This window comes from Erythrolamprus reginae, chromosome 10 (assembly GCF_031021105.1).
Source record: "Erythrolamprus reginae isolate rEryReg1 chromosome 10, rEryReg1.hap1, whole genome shotgun sequence".
NCBI classification, from domain to species: domain Eukaryota; kingdom Metazoa; phylum Chordata; class Lepidosauria; order Squamata; family Dipsadidae; genus Erythrolamprus; species Erythrolamprus reginae.
In genome coordinates this window covers 24362484-24381383 of record NC_091959.1, presented here as the reverse complement: position 1 = coordinate 24381383, position 18900 = coordinate 24362484, and the positions used below count along the sequence as shown (strand labels likewise).

Here is an 18900-nt window from a genome sequence, read left to right as displayed (position 1 = left end):
TGGCATAGAAATCTAATAAATAAATTAATTAATTAAAAAACCAATAAAAATTATTTTTAAAAAATAAAGTAAAAGTTTTTTTCTCTTTCTCAAAACAATCAGTCACGTGGTCAGTCAGTCACAATCAACATAGTGCAGTCTGACAGTTGGGTACCATCATTCTACCTTCCTCTGACCAGGTGTGAGAATGACCTTGGTTCCCAAGAGAAAGGTATTTTGTTTTGCCTACAAAATCCCCTCTATCTCATGTCCCACCTCCCTAGTGTAGCAACACTGAAGCGGTAAAAAATGGCCTCAGTCAGGTCAGCTTTAGGGTTGATATGAGGGTTGACAGTGCCGCATAAGTAATCACTGGCTTAAGGTGAGGGCTCATGGCAAAATAAATTTGATAAAATCTGGTGGATCATCTCTTGCTGGTCACATCTACCCAATGCAAGTGTGCTGTTGATCCCATCCCCTAAGGCAGTGTTTTTCAACCAGTGTGCCGCGGCACCCTAGTGTACCGCAAGACATGGTCAGGTGTGCTGCGAAGAAGGAAGCGCAGCTGAGGGCGCAAAGAGCAAAAAGTTGCAAGACAAGAAGCTGAGCTTCCTTCTTCGCGCCTTCCTTCTTCGTGGCAGATGAGCTTTGGGCCCGGTGGGAGGGCGCCAGCAGCAGCGGCACTGGGCTACTGCCCAGTGCCGCCGCTGCTGGTGCCCTCCCTGGAACGGGAGCTCCAGGGCGGAGGCACCAACGGCGGCGGCTGTACGTGTTACTGGATGCTATACATGCTGTTGCTGCACTGGGCATGGGCGCGGGGCCGGCACTGGCCTGCTGGGTGGGCCGGGAGGGAGGTGCAAGCCCTGCGCCCATGCCCAGCGCAGCACCAGCATGTACGCCGTCCAGCAACATGTCCAGCCGCCGCCATCGGTGCCTCCACCCTAGAGCTCCTGCTCGCAGCCGGCTGCCCTGCCGCCGAGAGAGAGCAAGAGAGAAAAAGAGAGAGGGAGAGAGAAAGAGAGAAAGAAAGCAAGAGAGAGAAAGTGAGAGAGAGAGAGAGAGAAAGCAAGAGAGAGAGGGGGGGGAGAGAGAGAGAGAAACAAAGCAAGAGAGAGAGAGAAACAAAGCAAGAGAGAAAGAGAGAGAAAAACAAAGCAAGAGAGAGAGAAAAGGAAAAGAAGGGAGAGAGAGAGAGAGAAATGAGAGAAAAAAGGGAGAAAAAAAGAGAAATGAGAAAATGATAGGAAAGAGAGAGAAACAAAAGAGAGAGAAAAGTGACTCTTGATTTAAAGCATATGATGAAAAGCACCCAAAGAATAAGAGAGAGAGAAAACCCCAGACCTCACCTGTTTTGGGAAAGAATAAGAGAGTAAAAAAACCCAGCCCTCACCTGTTTTGGGAAATGGTTCACACACACACACAAGGGCGGAGGGGACAGGGATGGAAAAAGAGAGGAGAGTGTCTTAGAGTGTCATTTTGTGTCATTTTTTACATTTACAAAATCCCCAGGGGGGGGGGGGATTGTTTTGTATATTTTTAAGTTTTATTTATTTTTTCCTATTTTGTGTTTTTATTCTTTGTAAGCCACCTAGAGTTGCTGTGAGCGAATAGGTGGCTATATAAATAGCACTAGCACTTAGACTTATATGCCGCTTCACAGCCCTCTCTAAGCGGTTTACAGAGTCAGCCTCTTTTCCCCAACCCACCTCAGAAGGATGGAAGGCTGAGTCAACCTTGAGCCTGCTGAGATTCAAACTGCCAGATTGCAATCAGCAGAAGCAGCCTCCAGCACTCGATTCTGACCACTGCCACCACAATGGCTCTCATCTATACTGTATATGCATTTGTATAAATACCGTATTTTTCCGAGTATAAGATGCACCTTTTTCTCCCTAAAAGAGGCCAAAAATTTGGCTGCGTCTTATACTCTGGATTATAGCTATGTCTAAGCTTTTTTTTCTCAGCCCTACTGAGGCACTTAACGATCTTCCTGGCTTGCAGTCTTTTTAATGGCTACTCCCTTTGAAGAATGTTTTTTCCAGCCCTAACGCTTTGCAGGCTTTTTTTCATTGCTGCTTGCTCCAAAGAATGTTTTTTTCCAGTCCTTAATGAGGTGCTGATGATCTTTCCAGTTCTTAAGGCTTGCAAGTGTTTTGTCATTGCTACTCACTCCAAGTAAGACTTTTTTAAGCCCTTAACCAAGGGATAAAATAATGTGCTGAAGCTGACCAGACTAAGGGTGCTAGCCAGATAAATACCTGGTAGGCAGATTCCTCCCCCAAAACTAAGGTGAATCATATACTCCAAATAATATGGCAAATACTTTTATTATTACATAGTATTTGGTCCAAAGTACCTTTGAGGTGCATTGGCATGGGCTTTAAACTTGGAAGAAGAAAGAAGACCTCACTCAACCCTTGTGTGTGTGTGTGTGTATGTATGTATGTATGTATGTATGTATGTATGTATGTATGTATGTATGTATATATATGCATTCATTCATTCATTCATTCATTCATTCATTCATTCATTCATTCATTCATTCATTCATTCATTTATTTGACTTCTATGCTGCCCGATCCTGAAGGACTAAGGACGGCTTACAACAAAAGTATAGGTACAAAATAAAGAGATACAAAAATAATAAAGAAGTTGAACAATTAAGGCTAAAACATTAACAACTAAAACCCCATAGAAAAGTATTATAAAAAATGGCGGTCACACTCATGCATACGAACCTTTCATACGTTTCCCTGCCTTCTGCTTCCTTTCAGTACCTGCAGTACCTTCCCTCTTCATTAAAGTCCTCAACAGCACCGCCGTTCAAGCCATGTGGGAACCTTCCATCAAACTGGGCCAACATGAAGGGTTCAAACTCTTCTACCGCAAAGTCCACCTTCCCCACTTCACAGGGCCTGTGCTTCTGCCCAGCAATGTCACCTCTTGCAACCTTACTCATCTTGGTGAGTAGAGATGAGGAGTGTGGTTGAGAAAGAGGGAGGGGCTAAGGGCTACCGCCAAGAATCATGCTCTTGGGTAGATGGATTAATGATTGATGATGTACCATCAGATAACAGCTAACAATCATTGTAAAGTTGTTTTGCATTTTATAATTCTCTGACCCAATCAGGTTGCAATTTACATCCTATGACTCAGCATTCATTACTGTTTAACATGCAACTTTTACCTTATGTGGTAACACAATGGAACATCACCTACGATTGAACTAATCCTTTACAATTAACTGAATCCATCAATCTTGTAATTGGTGCTCCTCTTCTTTTTCCTTCCACCCTTTCCCAGCATTAGAGCCTTCTCCAGAGAGCTGGGTTTTTGCATTATGTAGGATAATTTGAGCCTGGTCACTTGTGGCTCACCTATGGGTTAATTTGTTCAGATGCCTCAAGCCAAATATAATCCTTTTGCAATGGAGAAGAATGTATGAATGTCTCTACTTGGAGTTGAAACTTTGGGTTGGAGGTGTCCTTGGCTTAACTTTGGCAGAGGTTTCCTGTGGGGCTGACATCTGCAGAGCTACAAGTGGATAGTCAAACATCTGCAAAAGCCAGATGTGGAGAATTCCTTTAAGGCAACAGTCATCCACAAGTGAAAGTAGCTACTGGGCTATTTCCTATTTTGTGGGATTTGAATGTTGTGGCCAAACGTCTTTGAAGATTCTCAGTCATTTGGGTCATGGTTGTGCCAAGGTTAATTTTTCAAAAGGCAGCTGGACATTATTGTTTTTTCTTGAAGATGTCCAAGTCCACATTCTTGATACTCAAGGCTGATAGCTTTCCACTTCTGATACAGAGATCAGAGTTATAAAGCTGCAGTGGGTTTACCTTGCTCAGTGAACACATCCTTGTTGTTGATTGACCTAACTCTGTGGTCTGCAGCCTTAAACACTCAAAGAGCCATTTGGATTCATTTCCCACAGAAAAGAAAACACCGGGAACCACAAAACCTGGGTGGGTGTGGTAAAATCCATATCACTCACTTCCACCAGTCACACCCCAGCCAAGCCTACCAGCCAGTCATTAGGGCAGAGAACTGGTTGTTAAAAAACACTGGGAACCACAAAAGCCTTTTGACTGCTCTCCCTCCCTCCCTCCTCCCTCTCTCCCTCTCTCTTTATGTCTCTCCCTCTGTATCACTCTGTTTCTGCCCTGGCCGCTTCTGCATCCCACACCGTCACCCTTACCTTCTTTGGCCAGGTGAGGAACGACTGGGAGGGGAAAGTAAGGGGCAGGCCAGCTACTGGTGGGATCACTGACAGGAACCACAGCAAGGGGCCCCAAGAGCCACATGCGGCTCCAGAGCCACAGGTTGCTGACCCCCAACTTAACCTATTTCCCCCATCTCCATCTTCTTTCAGATCCATCAGTAGTGTACGAAGTCAAACTGCTTGCTTATAACCAGCATGGTGATGGGAACTCCACTGTCCGTTTTGTGTCCCTTCGAGAAACGGTTGAAAAAACAGGTGAGAGATTCAACTCACCCTGAGGAACCTTGTCTTGTTTGAGTTGATGAATGAAAGGTGGGAAGAGCTGGGTGGGAAAGGGAGAAAGGACCCAAACGCAACTTGAGAAAATTATGTATATTTATTTATTATTTTGATGTATAGGCTGCCCTTCTCCTTACGGACTACTGAATCTTAAAGGGAAAAAATCTACTGAAACTTAAAGGGAAAAAATACTACACGTTAAATAAAAAAGAATGTATGCATGGGTTTTTTAAATGATATCATTGTTTTTATTATATTGTTGATTTTACTGTTGTATTTTTATTGCTTTTTAAATTATTGTTGTATTTATGACTTCTGTTAGCCACTCCGCTTTGGAATGAGCGGTTAATACGATAGATAGATAGATAGATAGATAGATAGATAGATAGATAGATAGATAGATAAAACAATCTTTAAAAAATGGCTTACATTCTTCTTTGTAGCACTTACAGACATTCCTACTTCCCAAATATCATATCACAATTTCCTTCTTATTATAAGCAAGTATTTTTAATCAACAAATCCCAAGAACATGTTAGCAATAGCACTTTTTAACAAAGCCAGCCTATGGCCCCCACAATCCGGGTCCTCATTTGACCCACCTCGAAAGGATGGAAGGCTGGGTCAACCATGAGCCGGTGATGAGACTTGAACCACTGACCTACAGATCTACAGTCTGCTTCAGCGGCCTGCAGTACAGCACTCTACCTGCTGCACCACCCTGGCTTTTTAGGGGTTTAGAGCCAGGGTGGCACAGTGGTTAGAGTGCAGCACTGCAGGCTAATTCATCTAACTGCTAGCTGTAGTTCAGCAGTTCAAATCTCACTACCGGCTCAAGGTTGACTCAGCTTTTCATCCTTCCGAGATGGGTAAAATGAGGACCTGGATTATTGGGGGCAATATATGCTGACTCTGTATATAAATCTAAATGTTATTGCTATTGCTATTATCAATAGGTAACAAGCCCACACTTACTCAGACTGATGACATTACTTAGTTGGGTAATTAAACATGAATTAATATTACCTACATAGGTAACATCTGCAGACAACCAAGCTCAGAAGCATTTCACAATTTAAAGCATCACCTGAAAGGCCTTCCGCCTTTTCTGATATTGCACTCCCCTTAATTGCTTTAAATTGTAAGAACGCCATTTTCTACTCAAAAGACTTACGTGTTCATTTCCCCCACGCCCTCCCCAAAATGCATGGGCCCTAGGCATCTGCAGCACGGGTGGAATGCTCTCGGTTCGCTCATGCCTATCAGTCGTCAGGGAGCGGGTTGCAAAGGGAGTGCAAGGCTCTGCCCATCCATCCGGATGATGCAATTTGGGTTCTCTTACTCTCTGGGCATGCACAAAGCATTCTGGGCATGTGCGGAGGATAAAAGAACCCAAATGGTGCCATCCGGGTGGGTGGGCGGGGCCTTGCGCTCCCTTCATGATCGGCTCTCCGACGACTGACAAGCACAAGTGAACCGGGAGCATTTCACCCCTGTGGTTGTCTCAAGGGTGCTTATTTATTCATTTATTCATTCATTCATTCATCCTGTGAGGCCGAAGCCATCATGTAGAGTTAGAGACTTTGTCCTGCCACAGTATTATAGTATTACAGGAACTGGGAGGGATGGTTGTATGCAGTAATGGGCAGCCAAAATTTTTACTGCCACACTGTAAGTGTGGTTTATATTTGTAGGTGTGGCTTAATAGTCATGTGACTGGGTAGGAGTGGCTTGCCGGCTATGTGACCAGGTGGGAGTGGCTTGGACGATCATCATTGTTCAAGCAAACTGTTAAGTCCTCGACTTACAACCTTACCAGTGTCACTCGCTGGGGTGACAATTTGCTTTGTGTTTTCCGCGCTCTCCTTCCTGCGTTGCCCCTCCGGCTTCAGGCTGGGTAGCTAGGCGAATGGGTGCTGCGAGAAGCATAAATGATGCCAGCGCCGCTTCCACCCACGCCTTCTGCTTGCGCCTCAGGCAGGAGGTGGTCACATTAGGCTGGAGGGGAGCCGGGCAGGAGAGAGGAAAGCTCATCCGAGGCCAGGAAGAAGGAAAGAGGAAAAAAGCAAGATGTGCAGACGCAGCAGCAGCGGGGGGGAAAAGGATAGCTGAGTCGAAACCAGTAATCCAGAAAGTGACAACCGCCGATCAGCTGGAGCTGTGCACATGTCTTCATTTCCACCGGTGGAACTGCGTTCCATCCCTTCCTGCCTGCTGCCCACCACGGGTTGCATGAGAGGGAAAAATACTAGCCACAACCAATTCCATTATTAGAGTCCAAGATCATCTTTTGTTCTGCACCCACAGATGTAAGGAGGTGGTCAGTGAAATCCCTGCACTCGGACTGGTCCTCGTGATGAACTTCTGGGTGTGGGGATTTGGGATGAACCTTAACTTGGGTGGGCTACTGGAAAGAAGTTAGTATTGAGATGGCAACAGCATGACCAACATGGCTCTGTTAATAAATCGAACCTTGGATGAGAGAATTGGACTTGAATCTGATTTATTTCTCAGATGCTATTGGGGGCCCTGACACATTCATTCACTCATTCATTCATTCATTCATTCATTTGGTTTTTTATTTGTTTATTTCTTTGTTCTATTTGTATGCCGCCCAACTCCCCGAGAACTCTGGGCGACTCACAACAAGAAAGAACAAATCATACAATATTAATATTACAATAGCCAAAAAGAAGAACAGTTAAAAAACAATTTAAAACCCTCAATAAAACCATTTGTATCCTCTATGGCCAGATCTCAATGATTCATCATCTCATCGATGGCCCCAGGCCTGTCAGAAAAACCAGGTCTTTCCAAAGGCCAATAGAATGGGGGCAGTACGGATCTCGGGAGGAAGCTGGTTCCAGAGAGCCGGGGCAGCCACAAAGAAGGCCCTCCCCCACAGACCCGCCAGCCGACACTGTTTAGCTGATGGGACTTGGAGAAGGCCAAACCTGTGGGCCCTTATTGGTTGCTGGGCAACAACAACAGAGTTGGAAGAGGCCTTGGAGGTCTTCTAGTCCAACCCCCTGCTTAGGCAGGAAACCCTACACTACATCAGACAAATGGTTGTCTAACATCTTCTTAAAAACTTCCAGTGATGGAGCATTCACAACCTCTGGGGGCAAGCTATTCCAGTGATTAATTGACAGTTAGAACAGGGGTTCTGTTCTGTTCTGTTCTGTTTTGTTTTGTTTCTGTGTAGGGTTTCCTGCCTAAGCAGGGGGTTGGATTAGAAGACCTCCAAGATCCCTTCCAACTCTGTTGTTGATATTATTATTATTATTATTATTATTATTATTATTATTATTATTATTATTATTACTACTACTACTACTACTACTTCTACTACTATCTTTGAGACTGCCTTCTACTACATCGCTCTCAGTGACCGATAAGGGCCCACAGGGTTGGCCTTCTCCGGGTCCCATCAGCTAAACAATGTCGGTTGGTGGGGCCGCGGGGGAGGGCCTTCTCTGTCTGGTCCCTTTTTCAAGAGGCAACTTGATTTTTTTTTTGTCCTTTGAAAATGTTTTGCTTCTCATCCAAGAAGCTTCTTCAGCTCTCAGAAGAAGCGTTCTTGCATGAGAAGTAAAAGGTCTTCAGAGAAACACCAGAAAGCCCAGTCACCTCTTGAAAAAAAAGCACTTTTGGGATAAGTTAGTAAGCAAGGTTGTTAAGCGGAATCTGGCTTCCCCATGGACTCTGCTTGTCAGGAAGTTGAGCCGGGTTGGCGCAGCAGGTAGAGTGCTGTACTGCAGGCCACTGAAGCTGACTGTAGATCTGTAGGTCAGCAGTTCAAATCTCATCACTGGTTCAAGGTTGACTCAGCCTTCCATCCTTTCGAGGTGGGTTAAATGAGGACCCGGATTGTGTCATTATAACCTTGAATGGTGACTAAAGGAATTGTCATAAGTCGAGGACTACCTGTACTCCTCTTACCTGTACGACTGAGGCGAGTGTGTGTTTTCCTCTGTCCTACGATTCATGTTAGAAATGTTCAGGGGTTTTCCCTTTGTCTTTCTCACCCGCCTTAGACCTGCACCTGCCCTGCAACTGCATGAAGGATGAGTCAACCAACAAGACTTCCGCTACTGGGATCATCATTGGGATCCACATTGGGGTCACCTGCATCATCTTCTGTGTCCTTTTCCTCATGTTCGGCTACAGAGGACGGTAGGGTTGCCTTTCTGCCCAGCATTTCTTCTCCAGCTACGTCACCCGAGATGGGCTGCTAAGGTGGAACGGTGACGTGTGCTCGCCCCCATGGCTCTGAGTGCTAGTGGAGTCCAGTGCAATTCTGCTACTGCACCTGGGCCATGGGCGCCCCTATGTGTCCGCGTGTGATTTTGCTACCTGCCCAAGTGCAGTAGCAGGATTGCGCTGGACTCCGCTAGCACTCAGAGCCACGGGGGCGAGCACACGTCACCGTTCCATCTTAGCAACCCACCTCTGTACGTCACTGGGCAGTTTAGACAGACGAGCGCTCCATCAACCACATGCATGTAGTCGGTCTCTAGGGCAGGTGTCGGCAAACTGCGGCTCCAGAGCTGCATGTGGCTCTTTGACTCCTCTTCTGCAGCTCCCTGCCAGCCTGGTCACACTGCTTTCTTCCCTGAGAAGGTATGTGTCTTTCCACAGTGCCGCATGGCTGAAGCACCCCTAACTGCCCAGGACTGGCTGCTTTTTACGATTCCGTGTCCTTTGTGGGCAGCTCAGTGCCAGGTGTGGTCCCTTTTGTGTCAGCTCAGGAAGGGGAATGGGGGAATGAGGGGAATGGGGAGGAGCAATAGCAGCCACTGGATGCAGGGATGGAATGGAAGAGCTCCGGCTCTCCTTCATAGCGCAGCCAGCTACTCAACTGAGTACACAGTTGCGGCGGCAGGAGGAAGAGTTGCCACCACCGCCATGATCCTGGCCCATTAGGGAATCCCGCTTGTGCACCCAAGTGTGTGTAAGAGAGAGATGAGATAGAGAAAAGGGGAGAAAAAGAAAGAGAGAGAGAAATGGGAAAATGATAGAGGGAGAGACTGGGAGAGAGGAAAGAGAGAAAAAGGAGAGAGAGAAGAGAGAGAGAAAGAAAGAAAGAAAGAAAGAAAGAAAGAAAGGTAGAAAGGAAGGGAGGAAGAAGAAAAAGAGGGAGGGAGAGGAGAAAGAGAAAAATAAGTGAGAAAGAGAAAGAGAAAGAAGTAGGTAGGAAGGATGGGAGAGAGGAAAGAGAGAGAAAAATAAGTGAGAGAGAGAAAGAGAAAGAAAGAAGTAGGTAGGAAGGATGGGAGGGAGGGATAGGAAGGAAGAAAAAAAGAGGAGGGAGGGGAGAAAGAAGAAAGAAAGAGAGGAAGAAGGAGGGAGAGGAGAAAGAGAAAAATAAATGAGAGAGAAAGGAAAAGAAAGAAAGAAAAAGAAGAGAGGGAGAGGGGAGAAAAAGAGAAAAACAATTACATGTTTGGGAAAGGGACCCACCATGTTTGTCTCCTTCTCGTTTTTAGCAGACTGCTGATGTGCAAAAATGTGCAAGAACAGCTGTCCACCCCGCAGATCTCAAGAGGGCCGAGAAACATCCCTGGCCAGGCTCTAAACGGGTCCACTAAAAGGGAAGATCCAGATGTCAATGGGAAACCACCGGATATGAATGAACTGGAGAGGCTGTTCCCAGCTTTGCCTTCCCAACCCAGTCCCCACACAAAGGGAATCGCAGTAAGGAAAAGCATTGTGGAACTGGAATGTTGTTCGGCCACCTTTTGTTGTACAGTTATAAATCGGGGTGTCAAACTCGATGGTCAGCGAAGACTCAGGAAAGATGGGGCGGTGAAGCTCTGTGTTGATTTTCATGGAATCAGCTGTGTGTGCGCTTTGAGAGCCTGTCATCAATTTCATTAAGGGCCACATCAGGGCTGTGTTTTTGACATGGGGGGGGGGGCAGGGAGGGCTTTGCCAGCTCGACCCCACTCATGTCAGGAGTGCCTGTGCAGGCCTGAGCGCCCTGTCAGTGAAAACAGGCTCCCAAGCTCTGTTTTCAGCTGCGACAGCTTCCTGCAATCCTCTGCCAGTGAAAACAGAGCTTGGGATGACCGGCCATGATCCTCTCAAGCTCTGTTTTCGGCTGCAACGGCTTCCTGCGATCCTCTGCCGATAAAAATGGAACTCAGGCCAGCCGGCCGTGACCCTCTCAAGCTCTGTTTTTGGCTGCAAAATCTTCCTGCAATCCTCTGCTGGCTGTGACTCTCTCAGGCCAAAGAATGGATGATCTAAGTCAGTGGTTCTCAACTTTAGGGTCCACGAAGGCTTGATAAGAGATTGGAGTGGAACACAAGCAGAGGAAATGTGAAGACTATTATTATTATTATTATTATTATTATTATTATTATTATTATTATTAATTAGATTTGTATGCTGCCTTTCTCCAAAAACTCAGGGCGGCTCACAGAATATAGAAACAAAGCGTACAAAACAAATTTAATACATTAAAAAACTACAGCTAAAAACCCTATATATTACTCAATCAGACAATCCATCATTCAGATATATTTCATCATTTTGAAATTTCAATTTGGGTCCAAGTCTTCGTGGGAGAGAAGGAAATAGAGGGAACCCTGGGATTTAGTTGGAGCGAGGGGTTTATTATCAAGGGGCTACCTCTGAAGGGTGTTCGAAGACTATAGTTGGTCCAGAATGCAGCTGCATGAGCTGTGGTGAGTGTGCCCAGATACACCCACACTTCATCAATTCTTTGCAAGCTGCACTGGCTTCCTATCGGTCTCCGGTCACAATTCAAGATGTTAAAGCCTTTAAACGTTTAAAGCCTTACATGGCTCAGGACCAATGTTCCCTCTAATTTTTTTTTGGTGTGGACAGAAAAAGTATAGTGTGAGCAGCACATTCTCCATTGCATCTGGAAGGAGAGTCCAATATGGGTTATTCTCAATCCTATTGGTCGAGACTGAGTTTAAAATTAACATAATATTAGGCACCGCCCCTTGCCTGCCCCCAGTGAGCTCAGTTTTAAAAACTCAGTCCATGTAACGAGACGTATGAGTTTAGTTGTAATAAAGAAATAGTTTATTTTAATTGTTTTATCTTGTTTTAACTTGTTTAACCTGTTTTCTCTTCTTTTTATTACTGTTTTTGCAGATGCTGCAGAAGACCAGGAGGGGTTTCTGCCCCCGTGGGCAGCATCCCCCATCGAGATTCCCCCAGGAGACCTCTTCCCTCATAGAGGGTACCGTCCCACAAAGGGGTGTCAGCCTGGGGTCACTGGCCTCCGTGGCCAAACTCGGCTGGGAGCCGAAGGTGGGGGGGTCCGCCCCCCCCACTGGGAGGCTTGGGGACACAGAGTCCCCCGAAAATAACATCAATTGCCTCAGCGCAGAACAGTGAGGCTGGGGCTCCTCCTAAGCCGCACGCAACCGCCACAGCCGCCGCTCGGAAAAGAAAGCGGTAGGCTTCAAAGACATCCGCCTACCATATGTTCGGCGGCCAAGCCGCAGGCTTCATTGCGGCCGGCGTAGTCAGCGGAGAATCGCCGAGCCGATCTGACAGGAGGATGCGGATTGAACGGAGACGGGCGATCTCCCATATGTTCGGCGGCCGCCTGAAACGCTGGGGAATGCAGAAGCATGATCCCCCTTTCTTTGATCAAGGTTGGCAGAGGGGACAGTAAGGGCTCAGCACTCCTCCTCAGTCCCCTTATTGGAAGCGGCTATGCACCGCGCCCGCCATTTTGGTGGTTGGCGGGAACTCCCCCCCCTCCTGTATTCTTCCTCAGTAGCCGTTTTAAAAAGGCGCGAGGAATGGCTCGGAGGGCTTGGAGGCGCAGGCGCACTACACAGTAGGAACAGGGAGCCATTTTGTGGATCGGTTGTCAGCAAACAAAATGTCAGCAGAGCTCTGTGTTTGCTCCGTTCCTATTTCGCTGTGGTTGCTGATTACTTGTGAGTAATATGGAAGCGAAGGGCAGCGGAGAGCCAAGTCTCCCTACTACCCCACTGCCCAAGCCCAAAGATAAGGGGAAGATGAAGGCAAAATCTTCACAGTCTTCCTCCTCAGCCATCAAGGAGGCCGAGAGGCGGATCCAAGCCCTTGAACAAAAGTTAGAAGCAGCCCTTAATGCAGCTCCTTTAGCCAAGGCTGGACCATTGTTGGGGCTTGGGCAGGCTGCTGGTCCAACGACTCCAAGAGCTCATGGGGACACCAGAGCTGAGATAGATTGGTCTCCAGACCACCAGGTGTTGCCCCTGCTACATAATCCTAGGAGTAGACCAGGCTCAGCGAGCCAGGAGAGATCAGTGTGGGGTTGCTCCCCCCAACCTAAAACGGTTCCAGCGGCTACCTTCACACCTACAGCCACGGGACTCAGGGCTCAGCCAGACACGTGGCAAGATATGCCACCAGCCCTTCAGGAGCTAATTACTAATGCCTACTCACAGGGCATAGCAGTTGGAGCACAACAGGGGCCTCAACAGCCAAGACAGGTCACAAGCCGGGATCTCTGGTCTGCACCGCCCCTTTCAGGTTTGGGATCTGTGACTGAAGAGCCAGTGTTAATGGAAGATAGTGACAAGGACTATGATATGTCAGAGGATGAAACACCTCCAGAACAGCCGCTGGTGGCGGCTCTGTTTAAACAATCCTCGTTCAGGACACTTTTATATAAGGCAAAGCAGACAATGGAGTTAAAGGATCCGGCTCAGCCTTCACAAGCCATACCATCCAGATCCTCTACTCTGTTGAAGGAGCCTAAGCCTGAAACAGACCATGTCCCGGCATCAGAGATCTTTGTACAAAGCATTAAAAGACCATGGCAGTATCCGGCGGCGGCCCAGGGACCATCAGTGGTAGAAAGGAAATTCTACACTTTTGACGATGAAGTAGAGGCCTTGCTTCAGTTCCCTCCTATTGACCAGCCGGTGGTAACACTGGTTTCCAACACTCTGGTTCCTGCTGAGATGGGAGACAATTTGAAGCCAGAGGACAAGAAGGCCGAGGTACTTCTGAGGAAGACACATATGATGGCCGGTTGGGGGTTCTGCGCAGCAGCAGCTGCATCCTTTTTTAATAGAGCCTCCATAGTATGGATTGAGGATATGCTGTCTCGCCTGGGGCCAGAGGAGGGGAGAATGCACTAGGATCTTAGTAAGTTGTTGGCAGCGGCGGAATTTTCAGCCGACGCCACCTTACATGCTGCCAAGTTCGCGGGGAGAGGGATGTCCGCCACCCTTGCATCGCGTCGACTGCTGTGGCTGCGCAGCTGGCAAGCAGACACTAAATCAAAATGGCGCCTGGCCTCATCGCCTTTGCAGGGGTCTCAACTTTTTGGAGACATATTGGAAAAAGTCCTCATAGAGGACAAGGACAAACGGAAGATACTTCCAAGGTCCAGGAGGGGACAAGATCGCCGCCATAATCCCTACAACCGGCGCCAGTCCTTTCGCTGGGACACTTCACGGTCAAGCCAAGCATTTAGGCCCTTCTCTCAGGGCAATTTCAACCAAAATACCAACAGAAATGACCGAGCGCCATTTCAAGACAGGACAAGGGGATATCAACCAACTAGACGCCCATTTCGTGGTTCCAGCCAGAGGGGTTTTAAACGCCCCAAATGACTTTACCATGACACAGCCAGTAGGAGGGAAGCTCAACCTTTACAGTACCTCCTGGCGTGCCACGTCCTCAGACAAATGGGCACTATCTACAGTAACACAGGGACTGCGGTTGGAGTTCATTCAGCCCCCACCCAACCGATTCGTACACTGTCCAAGGCCACGGAACCCTATCAAGAGGAAGGAACTACACCAAGAAATCAGCCACCTCCTGGAGATCCAGGCCATAGAGCCTGTGCCCAAACACGCAGAGGGCACAGGATTTTATTCTATGGTGTTCATAGTCCCCAAGGCATTGGGGGGGGTGTCGCTTAATTCTGAATCTGAAACAGCTGAATCTATACATTCTTTACCGAAGATTCAGGATGCACACTCTGCATACTATCCTAGCGGCAGTGCGTCCTCGGGACTTCCTTACCTCCTTAGACCTGAAGGAGGCTTATCTGCACGTGCCGATCTTTCCACCACATCGCAAGTATCTACGATTCTGTGTAGAGGGGACACATTATCAGTACAGGGCCATGCCATTCGCCCTATCATCAGCCCCTCGCACCTTCACAAAGTTGCTGGATGTGCTTACAGCGCATCTGCGCATGCAGTCCATCCGCCTGATGGCCTACTTGGACGATATAATCATTTTGTCCAAGTCCCAGGCAGGGGCGCACCAAGACCTCCACCTTACAATGAAGGTTCTGGAGGGACACGGCTTTACAATCAATATTCCCAAGAGCCAACTGGAACCATCTACAAGGCTCCTACATCTGGGGTCGGTAATAGACACAATTACGAGCGTAGTGTCACTTTCACCGGACAGGCAGGACAACATCATAGCCTTGATAATCTCCGTCCAGAGACAACAGAAAGTCTCCCTAGCCTTATTGTCCAGGCTGCTGGGGACCATGGTCTCGTGTATAGGGATCGTGCCGTGGGCCAGGCATCACATCCGCCCATTGCAAGGGCTTCTGCTTCCGGCCCAGAGGGAAAAACTGGGTCAGTCATGCAAGCAAATCAGGCTTCCGCAGAGGGTCAGGACGTCTTTGACCTGGTGGACTTCGCCAGCCCTGTTTCAGGGGTGTTCCTTCCAGACTCACGATCAGGTCATCATGACTACAGACGCCAGTTTGTCGGGTTGGGGCGCGCACATAGACCTCCAAGTGGCACAAGGACTTTGGACCAAGGAGGACCTCAGCCCTGTAAACATCAACCTTCTGGAGCTCAGGGCTGTGTTCTTAGCGCTCCAACACTTTGTGGCTTTGGTTCAAGGGAAACACGTGTTAGTCTTAACGGACAATGTGGCAAAAAAGGCCTACCTCAACCACCAGGGAGGCACGAGATCACCACGCCTCATGAGGGAGGCCATGGCTCTCTTCAATTGGGCCGAACACAACTTGGCAGTCAACAATGTCCAGGCCGACTGGCTAAGCCGAACCACCTTGGACCCCACGGAGTGGAGACTGGATCCGCAGTTGTTCCACAAGATCACTCTTCGATTTGGGACACCGCTGGTGGACTTGTTCGCCTCTCACACCAATGCACAGCTCCCCAGGTTCTATTCTCGGTTCCATTCACCCACGGCGGAGAAAATCAACGCCCTGAGGTTGAGTTGGCCACGCGGCCTCTTATACGCCTTTCGTCCAACAAATTTGATTCAAAGAGTGATAGACAAAATTCTACTGGAGGAGGCGGAAGTATTGCTTGTCGCACCACATTGGCCACGCCGCCCGTGGTTCTCGGACTTAGTAGCTCTGTCGATCTCCCCACCCTGGAGGATTCCGGACAAGATAATCACACTCAGCCAAGGGTCAGTCTATCACCCAGACCTGCAATGGTTTCAATTAGCCGTTTGGCATTTGAAAGGAACAAGCTGAGAGAGCAATGTTTACCGGACAGTATCATTGCCACAATGCAGGCTGCCCGCCGGCCATCCACGGCCAGGATTTACCAGGCAACGTGGTCGGCCTTTTGTAAGTTCTGCAACGGGAAGGATATGGAACCGGAAAGGGCTCAAATAATTACTGTATTAGAATTTTTGCAATTGGGCCTCGAAAAAGGACTAACTCCAAACACCCTCAGGAGGTAGGTGGCGGCGTTGGCAACCGTTATTCGGTTACCAGAATACCGCTCTTTGGCTATTCACCCTTGGATACGGGACTTTCTCAGGGTTGCTATGAACAAGCACCCTCCACCACTGCATACATTCCCAACGTGGGACTTATCCCTAGTGTTGAAGGCTCTGACTGGTCCACCCTTTGAGCCTTTGAGATCCATCGAGCTCAAATTTCTTTCCATGAAGACGGCCTTTCTAGTGGAAACAAGAGCTGATCTTGCCGGGCTTTTGCTCGCACGGAAGCCACCCTACAGAACTTCGGTGGCACAAACTAGATGTTAGACGAGCGGTTAAGATCTACATTAGAAGAACTGAGTCCTTTAGGACAGGGGTCCCCAACCACCGGGCCACGGACCAGTACCGGGCCGCGGGGCATGTTGCACCGGTCCGTGGAGTCAGCAGCTGCCGGCCCTCATGCCGCCACCCCCTCCCTCCAGCGCTTCGCCTCCCACCGGGCAAGAGGCCTCGGGAGGCAGGTTCTGCCGGCCACAGGACGATGGATGGGACAGAGGGGCGGGAAGGACCGAGAGGCTCAAGCCTCTTTTGGCTTCTGCCGCGGGGCGCTTTTGCGTTTTTGGCTGGGGGGAGGCAGGAGGGCCAGCCTGACCCCCTCTCTCCAGCACTTAGCTCCCGCTGGGCAAGAGGGCTTGGGAGGCAGGTTCTGCCGGCCACAGGACGATGGCGGGAAAGAGGGGCGGGGAGGACCAGCACCCCCATGCTTAATCCCGACCCCAACCACGCCCCTTTCCGCCCCCACTGGGCCATAGAAAAATTGTCTTGCTGAAACTGGTCCCTGGTGGAAAAAACGTTGGGGACCACTGCTTTAGGAAGTCTGAGTCGTTGTTTATCTCTTTTGCAGAGCCAAAAATGGGCCTGGGTGTTTCTCCCAGTTCAATTAGTCGATGGATCCGGGACTGCATAGGGGAGGCGTATAAGGCTAGAGCTCAGAAACCCCCTCAAGGGGTCACAGCGCACTCTACTCGCAGTGCAGCCACCTCAGCAGCTTGGAGAACTCAAGCCTCGATCGAGGACATATGCCGGGCTGCAACTTGGACGACACCTTCTACGTTCACTAGACATTATAGACTGGATGCCTATGCTTCTGCTGAGGCATCTTTTGGGAGGAAGATATTACAGAGGTTGTGTTCCTCTCCAGCTGCCCTGACTTAACAATCTCCCTCCCATTTAAATTGAAACTTGGGTATATCCCATATTGGACTCTCCTTCCAGATGCAATGGAGAAGAACCGTTGTACCTACCTGAACGGTCTTCTCAGTGCACTGGAAGGAGAGTCCAAACCCACCCAGCATTGGATTGTTTCAGGGAAGCTGGGTTCGGTTGGTTTTGGTTAATGTTATATAGATTTATATATTTGGTTCAATAAAATTGTGTTGGATTATATTACCTTTCGTTTTTAAAACTGAGCTCACTGGGGGCAGGCAAGGGGCGGTGCCTAATATTATGTTAATTTTAAACTCAGTCTCGACCAATAGGATTGAGAATAACCCATATTGGACTCTCCTTCCAGTCCACTGAGAAGACCGTTCAGGTAGGTACAACGGTTCTTTTCATGCCTCAGCACTTGATTTTTTTTTCACAGATGTCACCCAAGACAACTTGTTGCGCAATTATTTGGGGCTCGGTGCTGGGGCAGAATAAGGTCCCTTCCCACTATGTTATTCTGTTATTGTGGTTTCCTAATTATTGACATCACTAGCATAAAAAGATTCAAACAGAAATTAGCATGATCAATAATTTAAAGAACAGAAGACTAACAATAGGGACACTTAGATCAGCCGATTTGCAAGGGAAGAAACCATGTTAAGCTTGTTTATATCTTATTTGTTAACCAAACTAATTTATGAGTGGAAATAATAACATTTTTGAAACACTGCGGGACGCGGGACAATTTATTAAAAAGTGGGACTGTCCTGCCAAAGTTTATGCGTGACACCTGCCTTTGGAAATTTGGCCTTATATGGCAAAGTATATTATACACTCATTCCTTCAGTTGAAATCTGTAAAATCCGTAGAGTAATAGCTCCCCCTAGGGGCCTTGCTCAAGTTTCTCAACTTCCTAGTAACGTCCCAATTTTTTCCTATTATTTTATTTATTTTATTTTAAGTACATATGGGTAGTATACAAAGTTATAACAATGTTTATATATATAATACTAGTAAGAGAGAAACATTTGGACAGGGGATGGTAGACACGCTGGCGCACTTATGCACGCCCCTTATTGACTTCTTAGGAATCAGATGAGGTCAACAGTGGATAGTCTAAGGGCAGCGGTGGGCTATGAGCCGGAACGCTTAATTGCGCTCACCGCCATGGCTCGTAAGTTCTTGCGGGGCCAGAGCGATTTTGCTGCTGCACCTGTGGAGGTTGCAAAATCATGCACAGACCCACAGGTAAAACCTTGCTGAAACACGGGTGCACCTGCAGCTCCATGCGCAACTTTGCTACCTCCATGGGTGCAGCAGCAAAATCGCGCTGGCCCTGCAAGAACATACGAACCATGTCGGCGAGCGCAATTTAGCGTTCCGGCTCATAGCCTACCACTGTCTAAGGGAAAAGTTTTGAGGGTTTGGTGACAAAACTACAGAGTCTGTCAACGAGTTCCAGGCATTAACTACTCAGTTGCTGGAGTCGTATTTTCTACAATTAAGTTTGGAGCAGTTTCTTTGAGTTTGTATCTATTATGTGCGCA

At 48.0% G+C, this 18900-nt stretch overlaps 1 protein-coding gene across 1 annotated transcript in view; it reads left to right on the top strand.

Annotated features, from left to right (window-relative positions):
- Window positions 1–18900, top strand: part of IGDCC3 (immunoglobulin superfamily DCC subclass member 3) — a 169915-nt gene that overhangs the window by 128128 nt on the left and 22887 nt on the right. The window contains 4 exon segments of the mRNA XM_070762042.1: window positions 2754–2942; window positions 4355–4459; window positions 8521–8659; window positions 9976–10180. Of these exon segments, the coding sequence (XP_070618143.1) occupies window positions 2754–2942; window positions 4355–4459; window positions 8521–8659; window positions 9976–10180 (638 nt within the window).